The following is a 19,689-nucleotide window of genomic DNA, read 5'->3' as shown; positions in this document are numbered from 1 at the left end:
AGCCTCAGCCTCTGCCAAAACGAATGGAAAGAGGCAGAGTAGATGTTGCAGCATATCAATGAATAATGCTCGTTGTATAATTCCTTCTCACATCTACGCGCTCTCCTCCTCTCACCTTTTCCCTTCGCTTGTGGACTTCAGTGCAACCGGACGTGATTGGGAGTCCCATAGGGCGGCGCACAACTAGGCCCAGTGTTGTCTGGGTTAGGGTTTGGCCGGGGTAGGCCGTCATTGTAAATACAAATTTGTTCTTAACCGACTTGCCTAGTTAAATATAATTTAAATTAAAAAATAACAGCTGTCTGTGACCAGGCTAAAAAAACATTCTAAGCAAAACCTTCATACCATAACTTCTAACCGGTACACACAGCCTACACCGTTGTCACCATATTAGCTAATATCATAGTCAACATAGCTACTAGATCTAAATGCGTTACTAAACATGCTACAATTATGCAGTACAGTGTACAGCAAGCAGTTTAGTAGTTACACTGGAATTCCCTGGTGGCAATAAATTAATACAACTAATCTTACCTTGACTTGGAAGAGTTCCAGCTAGCTAACAATCCGTCTCTGTTTGAGTAGGATAAACTAGCTAGCTGCATTCGCTAGCTAAGTAAGTGAAAGTGAAAGTGAAAAAAAAATAAACCTAAATATAATTAGCTCTCTATCTCTCTCTTGCTTGTCGTTCATTTTTGAATAAATAATTTGTTAAAAACTGCTCAACTATTGTCTTTTTCTCTCTTTGAGTCAACTACTCTCCACATTTTATGCAGTGCAAGCTAGCTGTAGGTTATTCTTTCAGTCATTCTCTGATCATTTGATTGGGTGGACAATATGTCAGTTCATGCCGCAAGAGCTCTGAAAGATTGGAGGACATCCTCCGGAAGTCATCATAAATACTTTGTCAGTCTATGGAAGGGGGTGAGAACCATTAGCCTCCTAGATTTTGTAGCCTCAACAGCACACTCTGGGGTAGCACCATTGTTTAGCCGTAGGGCAGCTAGTTTCTGTCCTCCTCTGGATACACCATGGTGCGACCCCAGAGTGTGCTGTTGAGGCTACTGTAGACCTTCATTGCAAAACAGTGTGTTTTAATCCATTATTTGGTGACATTAATATATTAAGTAGTTTTATCTAAACAGGATAACCTATTTTTATTTTTATGAAATTCACTGAGGAGGATGGTCCTCTCCTTCCTCCTCTGAGGAGCCCCCACTGGGTGTAAAGTTATATCAATAGACCAAACATATGAAGGTGTTTTCACTAAAGTGGATAAAAGCGACTGGGGATACACCATGGATTTTCTCAAGACTTGTCTGGAGTTGCTATGTTAGGCTAGAGCGATTGTGAAAACGTATAGCATGTTTATTGCCATAAAAAAATTGAAGGATTTTTATAATTTACCATGTTTTTAACCAGATTTGTTTTATTTTTGTTACTTTGTGTAACCTCAATTGCCATTGTTCCTCTGCGCACCTCTGTCCCTATTCTCTGTGACCTCTGCTCTGACTGGTCCTCGGATTCACACACACACACACACACACACACACACACACACACACACACACACACACACACACACACACACACACACACACACACACACACACACACACACACACACACACACATTGATATGACAACTAAACACACATCATTTATGGAAAGTGTGTAATCAGGAAAGGATCTGTATCAGTAAGTGAGTGATGACTTTATACAATAAAGAGCAATAAGCTGGGAAATCTTTAAAGACAGATTGTACTCAGTGATGAGGTTCATATAAATTAGTTTGCATTGCATGTTACTGAAGGCTTATTAAGCAAGAGCGCTTATGAGTGCACTGAAGATGAGCCAATGGGTGATGAGCCAATTACTTTGCCATCTACTTTGTGTGCGTGTGTGTGTGTGTGTAGTTTGAGTACATCTAAAATGGCACTCCTTATCTCTTTTGCTGCAAGCCTGTGAGGTCACAGGTTTCAGATAGTCCCATTTTGTCAAACCTCCTCATACATGACAGCACTTCTCTGTATGTGTGTGTTTCTTCTGTCCACTGCGCAGCAATGGGAAACCAGTGAGTACAGCGTTTCTCTCAATAAGCTTAACAACGGTGAATGCTGCATGTCAACTAGCTCTTAGGAATGAGGTTATGGTTATATCTTTATATCCATAAAACCTGCTCGATCCTGTGACCTCCCGGATATGTCGCTGGGCCTCTTGAAATTTCCTGATAAACGCAAACGATCTAATCAAACAGAAAAGCTTGTTCCTCTCTGAACCTTGTCATCAGCTCTACCTGCATGTGCTCTCCTTCAACTTCCCTCTATTACTGGGCTCCTATCTGCTCCTGTCGCCTCCTATGCAAGTCTCAAGCCCTACTGTTTTGATATGAAAGAATTCTTGCTTGTTTTAAGATACATTATATATACAAAAGTATGTTGACAGCCCTTCAAATTAGTGGATTCAGCTATTTCAGCCACACCCGTTGCTGACAAGTCTATAAAATTGAGCACCCAGCCATGTAATCTCCATAGACAAATATTGTCAGTACAATAGCCTTACTGAAGAGCTCAGTAACTTTCAACGTGGCACTGTCATAGGATGCCACCTTTCCAAAAAGTCAGATTGTCAAAATTCCGCCCTGCTAGAGCTGCCCCAGTCAAATGTAAGTGCTGTTATTGTGAAGTGGAAACGTCTAGGAGCAACGACGGCTCAGACGCGAAGTGTTAGGCAACACAAGCTCACAGAATGGGACCGCCGAGTGCTTAACCGCGTAGCGCATAAAAATCGTTTGTCCTCGGTTGCTACACTCACTACTGACTTTCAAACTGCCTCTGGAAGCAATGTCAGCACAATAACTGTTCGTCGGGAGCTTCATGAAATGGGGTTCCATGTCCGAGCAGCCGCACACAAGTCTAAGATCACCATGCACAATGCCAAGCGTCGGCTGGATTGGTGTAAAGCTCGCAGCCATTGGAGTCTGGAGCAGTGGAAACGCATTCTGAATCATGCTTCACCATCTGGCAGTCCGACGGACAAATCTGGGTTTGGCGGATTCCAGGAGAAAGCTAACTGTACGAATGCATAGTGCCAACTGTAAAGTTTGGTGGAGGAGGACTAATGACCTGGGGCTGTTTTCATGGTCTGTGCTAGGCCCCTTAGTTCCAGTGAAGGGAAATCTTAACGCTACAGCATATAATGACATTCCAGACAATTCTGTGCTTCCAACAGTTTGGGGATGGCCGTTTGGGGCGGCAGGTAGTCTAGTGGTTAGAGCGTTGGGCCAGTAACCGAAAGGTTGCTAGATCGAATCCCAGAGCTGACAAGGTAAAAATCTGTCGTTCTGCCCCTGAACAAGGCAGTTAACCCACTGTTCCTAGGCCGTCATTGTAAATAAGAATTTGTTCTTAACTGACTTGCCTAGTTAAATAAAGGTTTTTAAAAATCCTGTTTCAGCATGACAATGCCGCTGTGCACAAACTGAGGTCCATACAGAAATCGTTTGTCGAGATCGTTGTGGAAGACGTTGACTGAGCCCTGACCTCAACCCCATCGAACACCTTTGGGATGAATTGGAACGTTGACTGCAAAGCCAGTACCCGACCTCACTAATGCTCTTGTGGATGAATGGAAGCAAGTCCCCGCAGCAATGTTCCAACATCTAGTGGAAAAACTTCCCAGAAGAGTGGTGGCTGTTCAAGCAGAAAAGTGGGGATCATATTTATGCCCATGATTTTGGAATGAGATGTTCGACGAGCTGGTGTCCTCATACGTTTGGTCATGTAGTGTACTTATGGAACCTTTGGCCATTTGTCCCTTTTTTGAGAGCTCAACTTCAGCCCTGTGAGTCTGAGATTCAATGGGTTGAGATGTACATATTCTGGGTCTTGGTAAAATTTACAATTGTCTGTGTTCATTTGCTTGTACTGTTCAACTGAGTTACAGAAGTCTATTGGGCATTTTGGAGCAATGCATATATACTGCACATACTGCATATGTATACTGTATTATATACAGTGCATTCGGAAAGTATTCAGACCCTTTGACTTTTTCCACATTTTGTTACGTTACAGCTTTATTCTAAAATTGATTAAATCAATTTTTACCCTCATCATTCTACACACAATACCCCATAATGACAAAGCAAAAACAGGTGTTTAGAAATTTTTGCAATCAAAGAACTGGTATCACATTTACATAAGTATTCAGACCTTTTACTCAGTACTTTGTTAAAGCACCTTTGGCAGCGATTACAGCCTCGAGTTTTCTTGGGTATGAGGTTACAAGCTTGGCACACCTGTATTTGGGGAGTTTCTCCCATTCTTCTCTGCAGACCCTCTCAAGCTCTGTCAGGTTGGATGGGGAGTGTTGCTGCACAGCTATTTTCAGGTCTCTCCAGAGATGTTTGATCGGGTTCAAGTCCGGGCTCTGGCTGGACCACTGAAGGACATTCAGAGACTTGTCCCGAAGCCACTCCTGCGTTGTCTTGGCTGTGTGCTTAGGGTCATTGTCCTGTTGGAAGGTGAAATTTCGCCTCAGTCTGAGGTCCTGAGCACTTTGGAGCAAGTTTTCATCAAGGATCTCTCTGTACTTTGTTCTGTTCATCTTTCCCTCGATCCTGACTAGTCTCCCAGTCCCTGTCGCTGAAAAACATCCGCACAGCATGATGCTGCCACCATCATGCTTCACCGTAGGGATGGAGCCAGATTTCCTCCAGACGTGACTCTTGGCATTCAGGCCAAATAGTTCAATCTCTGTTTCTTCAGATCAGAGAATCTTGTGTCTCATGGTCTGTGACTCTTTAGGCTCCTTTTGGCAAACTCCAAGCGAGCTGTCATGTGCCTTTTTACTGAGGAGTGGCTTCCGTCTGGCCACTCTACCATAAATGCCTGATTGGTGGTGTGCTGCAGAGATGGTTGTCCTTCTGGAAGGTTCTGCCATCTCCACAGAGGAACTCTGGAGCTCTCTCAGAGTGACCATTAGATTCTTGGTCACCTCCCTGACAAAGGCCCTTCTCCCCCGATTGCTCAGTTTGGTCGGGCAGGCAGTTCTAGGAAGAGTCTTGGTGGTTCTAAACTTCTTCCATTTAAGAATGATGGCGGCCACTTGGTTCTTGGGGAACTTCAATGCTGTAGACCTTTTTTGATACCCTACCCCAGATCTGTGCCTCGACACAATCCTGTTTTTGAGCTCTACGGAGAATTCCTTTGACCTCATGGCTTGGTTTTTGCTCTGACATGCGCTGTCAACTGTGGGACCTTATATAGACAGGTGTGTGCCTTTCCAAATCATGTCCAATTAATTGAATTTACCACATGTGGACTCCAATCAAGTTGTAGAAACATCTCAAGGATGATCAATGGAAACAGGATGCACTTGAGCTTAATTTTGAGTCTTATAGCAAAGGTTCTGAATCCTTATGTAGATAAGGTATTTCTGTTTTTTATATGTAATACATTTGCATGAATTTGTAAAGACCTGTTTTTCCTTTGTCCTTATGGGATAAGGTGTAGATTGATGAGGATTTGTAGTTATTTTGTCAATTATAGAATAAGGCTGTAACATAACAAAATGTGGAAAAAGTCAACGGTTCTGAATACTTTTCGAATGCACTGTATAAAAATAAAAATATTTTGCCAGTACAGTGGAATAAACATATATATACAATACATCAACATGCTTAGGCTCTGACAGTGTTTAAGTGCGAGGTACACTGATGTAAGAATATTCTAAGATAAAAACACAATGCAGAAGACTTGAGGTCAAGAGGGCTAGAGAGCAATGCAACTAGTGTTTTTCAGTTCAACATCTGTTTCGGATTTGTGTAGGAATTTCAGTCCGGGACTCATAGCTACATGTGGCAAGTTCTCATTGCTCCAAACTGTCTATACATTGAGCCTGAAACGGGATACTTGGTATTTGGTCATTGGTCCAATTTTACTGCAAGGACTTCTAAATGGTCAACCACAGGCTAGGCTTGGGTATAAACTACATCCTGTCTCTTTGTTCAGTGGACAAAACACCGAGGACAGGGAAGAGTAAACCTCAACCATCTACTTTCCAGCATAACAACTATGATTTGTTCTCTTTGAATAAATATATTTTCCTCCCCCTGATTTGCTTTGAGATCTGTGTTATTACAGAATAACATCAACTGCTAACACTGATAAAAGTGATTTCGGCTTCCCTTAAATTTTGCAACGTTACACAAACTATTCATGTTTTATGGCGGAATGTAATTGTCTGTTGTAGAATTTACTTAACTCGGCGGAACTTTATGTGCACTAGATTAATTAATATAGAAATTAACTGACCATATTTTGTTTGGTCAAAGAGTTTGTCTTGTTTGAGGGATGAGCTCATTAGAATAACACCCAGCATGCAATATTCATTTTACATTTACATTTTGGTCATTTAGTCGATGCTTTTATCCAGAGCATTTTTATCATGGGCTTATTACATGATATTGACATAGAAACATGCAAAATGCATCAACCTCAATTTCGGTCAGGCAAGTATACCGTAATTGAAGTCATGAAAGTATAATCCCCTACCGTACTTTCTAAACCAGCTAGCTGTCATTGCCAGCTATAGTAGCTTTGATATTTCTGAACCACATTGCTCATTGCTCATACCTCTTTCTAGGGCTGGGCGATATATTGAATTAATTTGATGAATTCAAATTCATGTTTTTGATATGCTCATGATATGCTCATGTCTTTGCCCTAGCAATGGGAGTCATTGTCCCAAAGGCGGGAAGACAGGCGACAAGCTTAGGTACAAAATATGCCCATAGAAATGCATTTGGATCATTTTTGACAGATTTTGGTGAGAGTGAAACCTCTTGCTTCGCCTCTTCCTCTTTCCTTCCACACACACCAATCCCCTCCTTCTGCCACTCACAACAACAAAGATGAGAGATCACTTCTTCCTCTCTGACAAGCGGTTTCAACTCACTATTTGCATTTGAAGTTTGTTTCAACATAACTGGTCATATGGACACCGAAACACATTGAGACATTACTGTAACAGAGGAGAAGTTAACCCTTAACTACTAAAACTGGAGTATCAGTGATCATTGGGTCTGGAAAATGAATGCTCAGTTTGTGGTGTGCGTCATTGCAGTACCACGTACTGCTAGCAGCGTTTTAGCCAAAGACTGTTATACTAGCTGTCTAGTCTGTGTTTTATAAATGTGCAATAAGAATAAAAATATGCATTTGTATAAGGAATTGGCAACTCGTTCTCATTCTGAAAAATAAGGTAGGCCACTTGATTTCAACATCTGGACAAAGAGGACAGGCTAGCATGCTGTTCAAACAGTTGGAGATGGACAGAAGGGTGTGTTCATGACAAATTCAACTGTTCTGCCTTGTTAGCTAGCAAATAGATCCAAGTTGGCTAAACTTGAAGTATAAAGATTAGCTGGTTACTTACTCACTAGCACGTGGGCTTGCGCTTGAGAGATTGTTTTATGAGACCTGTGTTCATTTTCTATAATGCATGCAACAAGAAGTTAGTCATTATTAGTGAATGTGCATTATGCATGGTTCTGGTTAAATTTTGTAACAAAAAGGGCCTTTTCATAGACTGACTTGATTGGTGATTATTCCAAAGAAGCAGCTTAAACTATTTTGATAAAATAATAAAATTATTAGTGGGTCCTATGCAGTGGCGACCCGTCATTCAGGGCTGCTTGTCTAATTAATTGTTGGTAAAAAACACATTTGTTTAAGCAAGTCAGCCAAATCAGCTATGTTTTTTTTTAATGCAGTAAATGAGGATGAATGAACTCTTTCTCTGCCAGACAAGGCTCCGCTGATAGCCAGGTTTAGAGGTGGTAAGGATCCACTCAATGGTGCTGAAAAGAAAGCTCTGCTGTTGGGACAGTGTTCTGTAGGCCGTCACAGTTTGTGGGCACCGTTTGTCACCATTATAGTGCAATTAATGTATTGTTTAGTGTTGTGTAGTGGCTTTGCTGGCATTCATCTAAAAAATAGTTTTCCTGGAAATTTTCCTTGGGTATTTAATCCCAGGAATTTTGCTTAAATTCATCAAAAATGTAGCTTATAACAGTGAACCTTTTTTTGTGGGATACACATAAGGCAATTCTAGGTCTTGTGGCATATTTTGGTTAAACTATTCCCAGTTCAATGGAATTGCAACTCTATGCATGCACAGTGCATTCTTCCATCACATGTGCAGTGTAGTCTTCAATCACATGTACATCTGATTCTCAAGATCTTGCAAACTAATGAGATGCTATTGAGCCCACACTACTACACTGTCTGAGCCAAGGACTACATGTTTTCTGGTAAGTTTTGATTACAATACTAGGTGGGGTGAATATATTTTATGTTAACAAGTAAATAGTAGCCTACAGCAAAGTGTGTTTAAATCATTTCTAACTTGTTAACAATTTCTGCCAGTTAGTTTTTGCTACCATGTGGGGTTTAGCTTGCTTGAGCCTGCTAACTGAGGAGTGTTACTTCACCTGTTTCCATACATGTTTCATTAAAAAAATATTACAAAGGAGTTGTTTAATCTAACTGTATAACTATTTATCTGTACATGGAATTGTATTTGTTTTTTTTAAATTATTTTTTTCTGATCTTGACAGGAACATGCCACGGTCACTATCTGATGTGTGGAGACATTTCACTGCAGCTAATGTAGAAGGAAAAGCTGTGTACATGTGCAAATACTGTGCCAAATCATATGTGAAGAATGCAACAAAGATGCAGAATCATCTGGCCAAGTGCATAAAGTTCCCTCAGAGCTCACAACAAGCAACCTCTGACAAAAGTCCCTCTACTTCTATTCGAGGTGAAAATTATGAATCAGACACCTTATCGATAGCAACAGCTCATGGTCCTCCTGCAATCAGAAGTTTTTTTGACTCAATGGAAGAACATAGTCAGATAAATGCTGATGAATGTCTTGCTTGAGGTGTGGATGCAACTTGCTCACCTCTGATGCTCACAGGCAATGTGTATTGGAAGAGATTTTTCAATGTTCTTCGCCCAGCATACACCCTTCCAACCAGACATGCTTTATCTACTAATTTGCTGTATGCAGAATTCAACAGAGTTCAAGTGAAGGTCAAGCAAATCATAGAGAACGCAGACTGTATTGCAATCATCTCTGATGGGTGGTCAAATGTTCATGGGCAAGGAATAATTAACTATATCATCTCCACCCCATAACCAGTATTCTACAAGAGCACAGACACAATGGACAAAAGACACACTGGCCTCTACATTGCAGATGACCTGAAGGCAGTCATCAATGACCTTGGACCACAGAAGGTATTTGCACTGGTGACAGACAATGCTGCGAACATGAAGGCTGCTTGGTCTAAAGTGGAGGAGTCTTACCCTCAAATCACACCCATTGGCTATGCTGCTCATGCATTGAATCTGATCCTCAAGGACATCATGGCACTGAAAACAATGGATACACTCTACAAGATAGCCAATGAAATGGTTAGGCATGTGAAGTGTCATCAAGTTATATCAGCAATCTACCGCACCAAGCAAAGTGAGAAGAATAAGAGCACCACCTTGAAGCTGCCCAGCAACACCCGTTGGGGTGTTGTCATCATGTTTGACAGTCTCCTGGAGGAGAAGGAGTCTCCTCAAGAAATGGCCATATCACAGTCTGCCGATATGGACAACCCCATCAAGAGGATCCTCCTGGATGATGTATTTTGGGAGAGAGTGGTAAGCAGCCTTAAACTCCTGAACCCTATAGCAGTAGCCATTACACAGATTGAGGGAGACAGGATGGCATTGTCTTATGTTCAGACTCTGCTTGCAGATGTAAGAGAAGACATCTGCACTGTCCTGCCCACTTCACTGTTGCTCCAAGCAGAGGAAACTGCAGTTCTGAAATACATCAAAAAGCGTGAAGACTTCTGCCTGAAGCCCATACACGCCACAGCGTACATGTTGGACCCCAAGTATGCTGGCAAGAGCATCATGTCTGGTGCAAAGATCAACATGGCATATGGTGTCATCACTATCGTGTCTCGCCACCTTGGCCTGGATGAGGGCAAGGTTCTTGGCAGTCTGGCGAAGTACACCTTCAAGCAAGGGCTTTGGGATGGAGATGCAAATACGGCATTTGTGCCAAAATATCTCATCAGCCACCTGGTGGAAGGGACTTTTTGGATCTGAGGCTCTTTCCCCTGTTGCCTACATCATCCTTCAAATCCCACCAACATCAGCCACCTCAGAGCGCAACTGGTCCTTGTTTGGGAACACACACACCAAAGCATGCAACAGGCTGGCCAATAAAAGTGTTGAAAAATTGGTGGCCATCCGGGCAAATTTGAGGCTTTTTGAGCCTGACAATGAGCCATCCTTAACAAGGTTGCGAAGTGACAATGAAGATGAGGCCTCATAGTCTGATGTTGAAGATGTGGACATTGAGGAAGTCCAGGGAGAAGACATGGAAGCCTGAGGGGAAGACACCCAAAGCTTTAGTTTCTAGACAATCATTTTACAGATGTACATGTATGTTGCATCATACAGATGTATGTTTGGGAGATGCGATGGATCATTGGGGATCATTCAATATTCCCTTTCTTTTGTTGTTCAGTGAAATCAACCCATGTGAAGAGTTAACTCATTTAATTAAAGTTCAATTTGTAACTAAATCGTTTTTAAAATTTCTATTGGAAGGATTTAATCATTTGCAATTATGTCTACTTATGATGAGGTGAAATGTTTGTTTCCGTCTCCATATGATATGGTAAATATTTCCAATGCAAAAAAACATCTACATTTTAAATGGTATTAATATTAATTTGTATATATTTCCGTTAATTCCCATATATTCCTGTAAATTCCTATATATTCCCGTTAATTCCCACAGAAAGTTTCCACCTCTGAATATTCCCCAAAATGTGCAACCCTACTTATATTTTTCTGATGTTCACGAGCCCTGAATTAATTTGATTATTGCTGACTGTTTGAAATGCAATCTATTTTACCTTGAATAGTACAGCAAAGCTTATTTAGAGAAAACATTTAAATAAATTTAGATATGATTTTTAGGCCACATCGTCTAGCCCTACCTCTGCACCTGTGTCAATTAAGGGCGCATAACACCGGCACTCAGAGATCATACTGTATACTGTATATGGCTACTTTCCTTCATCTGCTCTGATCTATAATAACTGAACATGTTGTAAGCGAATACCCTTGTACATGTCCACCATGTTTCTCTCAGCTATTCCGTCCTTTCAGCTTAGTGCAGACGAGGGAGAGGAGAAGAGGAGAGCGTAGAAGCCACTAGACCAAGGATGGGCAACTTTGAATGGGATAGGGGCCATAAAAAATCGGAAGTCATCATGAGGGCCCCCCACACACACACCCATTGCGAGCAAAACATTTTAGTGGCCCCTATTGACAGCAGATAGAAATGTCAGATTTATTGTTAATTTTGTGCAATTCTACACATTTTGCCATGGGTTGTAGAGAAAATGTTGCTGTTTTAGAGCAAGTTTGCGGCAATTCTACACATTTTGCCAGGGGGCAGAGAGAAGATTTTGCAATTTTATAACTAATTTCATGCAACTCTACTCATTTTGCCATGGGGCGGAGTGGAAAATTAGTTCTCTTACAGCTAATTTCCTGCAATTCCACACATTTGGACTGACATAGAGAAAGACTGCTGATGAACAACAACATTTCGAAATTGCACCTTGTATTCTACTATTCTAACTAACAACAGTACGTTGAGACCCTGACTGAGTTCCTAAAATGTGTGTAAAAATGTTTTGGAGGGAAATTAGTTGCCTATCCCTGCACTAGACTATTAAGATGCAGGACAAGCTACCAGACCAGAAAGGCCCAGAAGACTTCCTGTGTTATTAACATAAATAACTGACAGGGCTTTCTCTGTCACACATTTGACTAGACTTCCTCTTACTGCTTCCCCAAGCAAATTGCTTTGCATGCTGGTCTATGATGCCTACTTCTTATTTCTGTTCCTTTCATTTATATAGCCTTCACTGGCGGGCAAAATTATGTAAAGCAAATACACTACCAGTCAAAAGTTTGGACACAACTACACATTTAAGGGTTTTTTACATTGTAGAATTATAGTGAAGACAAACTAAGAAATAACACAAATGTTATTAAACAAATCAAAATATGTGTTATATTTTAGATTCTTCAAATTAGCCACCCTTTGCCTTGATGACAGCTTTGCACACGCTTGGCATTCTCTCAACCAGCTTCACCTGGAATATTTTTCCAACATTCTTGAAGGAGTTCCCACATATGCTGAGCACTTGTTAGCTGCTTTTCACATGATCTCCGCATGTGTGGTTCCCACCGTTCCTGTCTGTCTGTCTGTCTGTCTGTCTGTCTGTCTGTCTGTCTGTCTGTCTGTCTGTCTGTCTGTCTGTCTGTCTGTCTGTCTGTCTGTCTGTCTGTCTGTCTGTCTGTCTGTCTGTCTGTGCGCTTGTGTGTGTGCGTGCGTGTGTGCGCCTAGCAGCAGTGTCATTAGCTGCTGGTGGGGGCTGGTCATGATAAGAAAGAGGCAGACATTACGTTTCCTAAGGGTTTCATGGGGTGGCACTGATAACACCATGCAGCAGTCACCTTCTGTACCCCATCACATCTACGTGGGTTTAGCACATGCCGTGAGACTCCCTGTTTATACGAGCAACAGGGTTGGGGAGTAACTGATTACATATAATCAGTTACATGTCATCGGATTACAAGAAACTAACTGTAATCGGTTACGTTACCAGCAAAAATATTGTAATCAGATTATAGATACTTTTGAAAAACTAGATGATTACAGTTAGTACTTGAATTACTGTTAAATTCAGAAATTATTTTAGCAGAAAAAAAATACATTTTCTCAATGACATTGAATTCAGCATTGAAGAAAAAGTTGTTGTTTTTTTCTTCTTTTTTTCACGTCATGGAGTCTGACCACAAGTCAGAGACCACTATGATGAGGGGAAAAACTCACTAGACAAATAGTTAACCACCATATTCAGGAGCCTGATATGTAATCATACCAGGCTACTGAATTGGCAGATAAAAACCAAAACAATGTATTATATCATCCTGCATGGCATGCTCAGACTGACAGGGCTTATTCTCACTGAATAGAGTTATTAGGATGACATTTTACATAATCGGTTAAATAGTGCCTTCAGAGTATTCATACCCCTTGATTTATTCCACTTTTTGTTGCTACAGCCTGAGTTCAAAATGGATTAAATTCACGAGGAGTTGATATGTTGAGCTGTTCTATATGGAAGCCAATTCTAAAAATAAAATACATAGACAGTAGATCATACATATAGGTTATGTTTCTTCATTTATAGCATTGTGTGGCGATTTCCATCTATCCACATTGCAGCGATCAGCACAGCAGGGCCGCCGGCAAACAGTTGGCGAGCTGGCATTTGTACCAGCGCTTCTAAACAATATTGACAGAAAAGTGTTCATGAGGGATAAGTACTGTTGTTTAGAATGATTTGATTCATCATTTTCTTGACAGGACTTTATTGTTGTTTTCATCCTACCTAGGCCCAGTAGTTTTTTCAGAAGTTTTTTTTAGGGTACCATGATAGCCCATATCAAAAAATAATTACAGCACATTCTTTACTATGTCATACCCCGAGTTTAACCTGGTTAGGTTAGCCTACCAGATCAGGAAAAACTTGGCCCCAGGAAAACTGTTTACCCCCACCACTCTGGGTCCTGTAGTGCCACCCTGGGGAGAATCAAGGCAGACCTCATATCCATGCGTATGCCCAGTACATCACTGGGGCCAAGCTTCCTGCCATCCAGGAACTCTATACCAAGCGGGGTCAGAGGAAGGCCCTAAAAGTTGTCAAAGACTCCAGCCACCGTAGTCATAGACTATTCTCCCTGCTGCCACACGACAAGCGGTACCGGAGCGCCAAGTCTAGATCCAAAAGGCTTCTTAACAGCTTCTACCGCCAAGCCATAAGACTCCTGAACAGCTAATCAAATGGCTACCCGGACTATTTGTTGCTTTGTCATTATGGGGTATTGTGTGTAAACTGTAAATATATGCACTGTAAATAACCTGAGCATGTCTACCTCTGTTTTTATTGCTTTACTGGGAAACTTAGCAATCAAGCATCCCAGAAAAGTGCTAAAAAAGCCCAAGTTAGCATATGTAGTTTAAGAAACAAGGTTCATGAAATCAATCATTTGCTATTAACAGTTGACTTTCATATATTCTGACAAACTCTGAAACTCACTTAGATAATACTTAAAAAAAAAAAAAGAATGTATTTAACCTTTATTCAACTAGGCAAGTCAGTTAAGAACAAATTCTTATTTACAATGACGGCCTACACCGGCCAAACCCAGACGATGCTGGGCCAATTGTGCACCGTCCTATGGGACTCCCAATTATGGCCGGTTGTGATACAGCCTGGATTCAAACCAGGGTGTCTGTAGTGACGCCTCTATTACTGAGATGCAGTGGCGTAGACCGCTGCGCCACTCAGGAGCCCCGAGAATATAGTGGTAGCAATACATGGTTATAAGATCTACAGAAAATACAGAAATGCCAACGGTGGAGATGTGGCCTTCTATATTCAGAACCACATTTCTGTAAAGCTTAGAGAGGATCTCATGTTAAATATTGTTGAATCAATATGGCTACAGGTTCATCTGCCTCACCTAAAGCCCATTCTGGCTTTAGGTGAGGCACATGAATGAAATCATCAACATGTATTGATCACATCTTTACTAATGCTGCAGAAATTAGCTTGAAAGCAGTATCCAAATCCATCAGATGTAGTGATCACAATATAGTTGCCATATCTAGGAAAATCGAAGTTCCAAAGGCTGGGCCTAATATACTGTATAAGAGGTCATACAATAGGTTTTGTAGTGATTCCTATGTTATTGATGTAAGTAATATTTGTTGGCCTGTGGTGTGTAATGAGAAGCAACCAGATGCTGCACTTGACACATTTATGAAATTGCTCATCCCAGTTACTGATAACCATGTACCCATTAAGAAATTGACTGTAAAAACTGTTTAATCCCCCAGGATTGATGAGGAATTGAAAAATGGTATGGTTGAGAGGGATGAGGCAAAATAAATGGCAAATAAGTCTGGCTGCACAACCGATTGGCAAACATACCGCGAATTGAAAAATCATGTGACTAAACTGAATAAAAAGAAGAAGAAACTACACTATGAAACAAAGATAAATGACATAAAGAATGATAGTAAAAACTTTGGAGCAACTTAAATGAAATTTTGGGCAAGAAGGCAAACTCCACTCCATTCATTGAATCAGATGGCTCCTTACTCACAAAAAATATTGCCAACTGTTTTAAGGATTTTTTCATTGGCAAGACTACCAAATGTAGGTATGACATGCCAGCAACAGACACATGCATACAAACACACAATACGCACTATACACACACACATACACATGGATTTTGTGTTGTAGATATGTGGTAGTAGAGTAGGGCCCTGAGGGCACACACTTAATGTGTTGTGAAATCTGTGTTGTGCAATCTGTTGTGAATATATTGTAATGTTTTTAAAATGGTATAACTGCCTTAATTTAGCTGGACCCCAGGAAGAGTATGGGGATCCATAATAAATACAAATACAAATGGCAGCCTGCAGTACCCCAGTCAACCTTAAATTTGTGTTACTCAATGAGATGGGGCAGCACTGGGCTAGCCTGCAACTTCACTTCCTGGAGTAGCATAAACTGCGCATGTTATGTTTCCATGAGACGCTGTCTTAACCGACTTCTTCATTTGGCCAATGCACTATTGAGTCTTCACATTGGAATGAATGGTGTCGCGTGATCAATGGCTTTGTTCATTCATATATAGTCATTGGTGCCATGTCTGAAATCACCACACAATGTTACAAATTAAAAAACATATTCTATGTATTATCTAGTCTGACTTGCGTATCTAAAATGTTGAATTACATATCTCTACATTTTGAGGTAGTATCGGAAATGGCCTTCCATTGTTTGACGTGGCTTAGTGAAGCCGGCAGCTACTGCGACAATTTCATGATGTAAGAAGCTGTTACTGCAATTTCAGATAAAAACTCAATAAAACAAGTCTCAAATACAGTGCCTTCAGAAAGTATTCATACCCCTTGACTTATTACACATTTTGTTGTTCCAGCCTTAATTCAAAATGTATTCAATATTTTTTTTCTCACCCATCTAGACACAATACCACATAATGACAAAGTGAAAACCTGTTTTATTTAATTTTTCAAATTTATTGCAAATGAAATACAGATATCTATTTTACACAAGTATTCACACCCCTCAGTCAATCCATGTTAGAATCACCTTTGGCAGTGACTTTTGGGGTACGTTTCTAAGAGCTTTGCACACCTGGATTGTAAAATATGAACACATTATTATTTTTTAAATTCTTCAAGCTCTTTCAAGTTGGTTGTTGATCATTGCCAGACAGCCATTTTCAAGTCTTGCCATAGATTTTCAAGCCGATTTGAGTTAACACCGTAACTAGGCACACAGGAACATTCAATGTTGTCTTGGTAAGCAACTCCAGTGTATATTTGGCCTTGTGTTTTAGGTTATTGTCCTGCTGAAAGGTGAATTTTTCTCCCAGTGTCTGTTGGAAAGCAGACTGAACTAGGTTTTCCTCTAGGATTTTGCCTGTGCTCAGTTTTTTTAAATCTTAAACTCCCTAGTCCTTGCCGGTGACAAGCATACCCATAACATCATGCAGCCATCACCATGTTTGAAAATATGAAGAGTGGTACTCAGTGATGTGTTGTGTTGGATTTGTCTCAAACATACAACTTTGTATTCAGGACGTAAAGTGAATTTCTTTGCCACATTTTTTTGCAGTTTTACTTTAGTGCGTTATTGCAAACAGGATGCATGTTTTGTAATATTTGTATTCTGTACAGGCTTCCTTGTTTTCACTCTGTCGTTAAGGTTAGTATTGTGGAGTAATTGCAATGTTGTTGATCAATCATCAGTTTCTCCTTTCACAAAGTCACCATTGGCCTAATGGTGAAATCCTTGAGTGGTTTCCTTCCTTCCTCTCCTGCAACTGAGGTAGGAAGGATGCCTGTATCTTTATAGTAACTGGGTGTATTGATACACCATCCAAAGTGTAATTAATAACTTCACCATGCTCAAAGGGATATTCAATGTGAGACTGAGAGTGCGAGTGAGTATGTCAACTATAGTTACAAAAGTTACTTATTTTTGGTGCACAGACTGGTAAGAATAGCAATAAGAGATGTTGAAGGGAAGCTTAAATTGTGTTCATTCAGGATTATGAGGTAAAGGAAGAGCAGGACTGACCGCAAACCCTCGTCACCTGAAGCAATTTGTAGAAGTTTGTACATTCTTGGTGACATTCTAATGGTTTTAAGTGTCTGACAGCTCACTTTATCAGACTTAGTTTCCAGGTAAGTCTAAACCATTTGTGTGTCAATCAAAAGGTGCCAAAATATGTACAGTCCAGTTACATTTTTAGTCATCCATTATCTCTTTGACTTTTAAACATTTTTAGTGTGGAATGACAAAGCTATTCTGTTATCCTCAAAAACAAGAACCCTTATTCTTTCAATTACAATTAATACATAGACAAATATTTGGGTACACAACTATCCAGAAAGAGTGTTTGCCTGACCAGTTTTTCCCCATGTTGAACAGTGAGTGATTTAAGTTTCCCTCCTCTTCTCCAGTATTGTATCCAACCACCAGAAAAGAAAGATGCCTTTGGGTGACGATGGACATTCCTGGAAGAAGAAAACGTCAGATGTTAAGGAGAACTTCAACTTCAAGGAGATCCTGGGGACGTAAGTGTTGAAATCATATCTCACTAAGGGGCCATTCTGTTGTTGAGGATATAGTTTAATAGGGAATTTACAGTATAACTAGCATGCATGGGTCTGAGCCTTTTGCTATCTCTCTGCTCATTTAAGCACCATAAAGAGTTCACACGGAACGCTTAGCAGTGTTATTCAGATTCAGGCTACACCACTATAAATACAGAGGGACATTTGCATGTGTTTTCTGTACCTCTACCTTTTTGCATGTTTAACACAGACTGACGACCTCTTTAGGTATATTGGTCATGTTTAATGCAGGCGTGTGGGCAGAAAGTTGCTAATAGAGTCTATTAAAGTTTGAGTGATTGGGGGATATTCTCTTCACTAAGAGCCCTTTGGCTCTGAATGCAGTGAGCTCAGATCAGGACTCTACCTTGACGTCATGCCCATGACTGGTTATTATTAATGCTGAGGTCTACTAGCCTATTGAAGAAAATTCCCCCATGGTTTTAGATTACACTGTTGAGGTGTTTGTGTGTGTCTAGGCTCTCATGTGTCCTTAGTACGAGTCAGTCTGGTCCAGTTGCTAATGTATTCTAACATCCGAACCTGCCTTGCTCTGAGCAGTACTTTGATGTGTTACATGTCTTTTCACTGAATTATATATGGCCCGGGGGGATTTTGCACTTTTGCTTTTCATATTTAGCTTTTTGTTGTTGTTGTAGTTTCCAGAGTGTGTTGTGTTTCATGTCTGTATGTGATTTGAGTGGAAAGGACATCACTGGCGTGCTAGGTATTCTGGGCCACATCAAGTATGAAAGTGCAAGCTAAAATACTGTACATTGTCAGAGATGTTACATTTTTATAGAGCTGACATCAGCTGTGCTATTTTGACATGGTCCCTGGTGGGTGAGAACATTCTTCAGTGATGTTGTTTTCCTGCTCAGTGTGTGTGTGTGTCGACGTGTGAGCTGACCCTTGACCTAGGAAGCAGTTAGCAGAGGGACTTTGGTGCCCTTTCCCTGACTTAGAGAGAGAAAGAGAAAGAGAGAGACAGACAGGAACCAGAATCTACAGGAGAGACAAACTATATTCATGCTGGGACCACTTATAGTGAGGAACCATACATTAACACATAAAAAGGCCTTACAAGGGAAATAAATATTTTATCAATATCTTTGCTTAGCTCAGGCCATTGCTGAAGAGGAATGAGAGGTTGAGAGTTACTGAATGCCTAACATATACGAGGAGCAGACAGAGAGAAAAGACAGGAAACATGCAATCGGGGGGCAGCTGTAGCTCCATACAATCAGGTGTTCAGAGAGACATCCCGTGCTTGGTCAGTGCCAGTTGTAGCTTGAAGTCTGTCCTTTCAACAGCTCTGTGTTTAGGTTTGAGGGGGTCGGCCTTCTACACTAAAGTGTTGACTAATCCAGTGGACAGGGCCTTTCATTTAGCCCCGAGTGGTGGATGGGTGGCTCTGTTTCTCCCATCAACAGTGATGATGAGAATATTGTTCCCTGTGTGTTTGTGGGTCTGTCTGCGTGTATCTGATCTAAAGAGGGTTTTAAACCTGTAATGTTTTTTCATGTAAAAGATTGGTTAACAAGCCCTTGGATGTACACAGAGAGCTAATATTAATAATATGCATGTCAATCTCTCCTGGCTCAAAGTGGAGGAGAGATTGACTTCATCAAGTCCAAAACAGACTATGTAAGGCGCACAGTACTACATGGAACTCTATTCCACATGAAGTAACTCATGCAAGCAGTAACATTTTATTTAAAAAACAGATACAAAAAACACCTTATGGAACAGACTGTGAAGTAACACAAAACATAGGCACAGACGTATGCATACACACACACG

General features: G+C 40.7%; 1 protein-coding gene across 1 annotated transcript in view; it reads left to right on the top strand.

Annotated features, from left to right (window-relative positions):
- LOC120065109 (calcium/calmodulin-dependent protein kinase type 1-like) overlaps positions 1–19,689 on the top strand; it is a 94,861-nt gene that overhangs the window by 1,618 nt on the left and 73,554 nt on the right. The window contains exon 2 of the mRNA XM_039015835.1: positions 17,734–17,847. Coding sequence (XP_038871763.1) covers positions 17,762–17,847 — 86 coding nt within the window. The 5' untranslated portion in view covers positions 17,734–17,761. The remainder of the gene's footprint in view (positions 1–17,733; positions 17,848–19,689) is intronic.

Source organism: Salvelinus namaycush, chromosome 20 (genome assembly GCF_016432855.1).
Source record: "Salvelinus namaycush isolate Seneca chromosome 20, SaNama_1.0, whole genome shotgun sequence".
NCBI classification, from domain to species: Eukaryota; Metazoa; Chordata; class Actinopteri; order Salmoniformes; family Salmonidae; genus Salvelinus; species Salvelinus namaycush.
The sequence above is the reverse complement of the archived record's forward strand: the minus strand, read 5'-3'. Positions and strand labels throughout refer to the sequence as shown.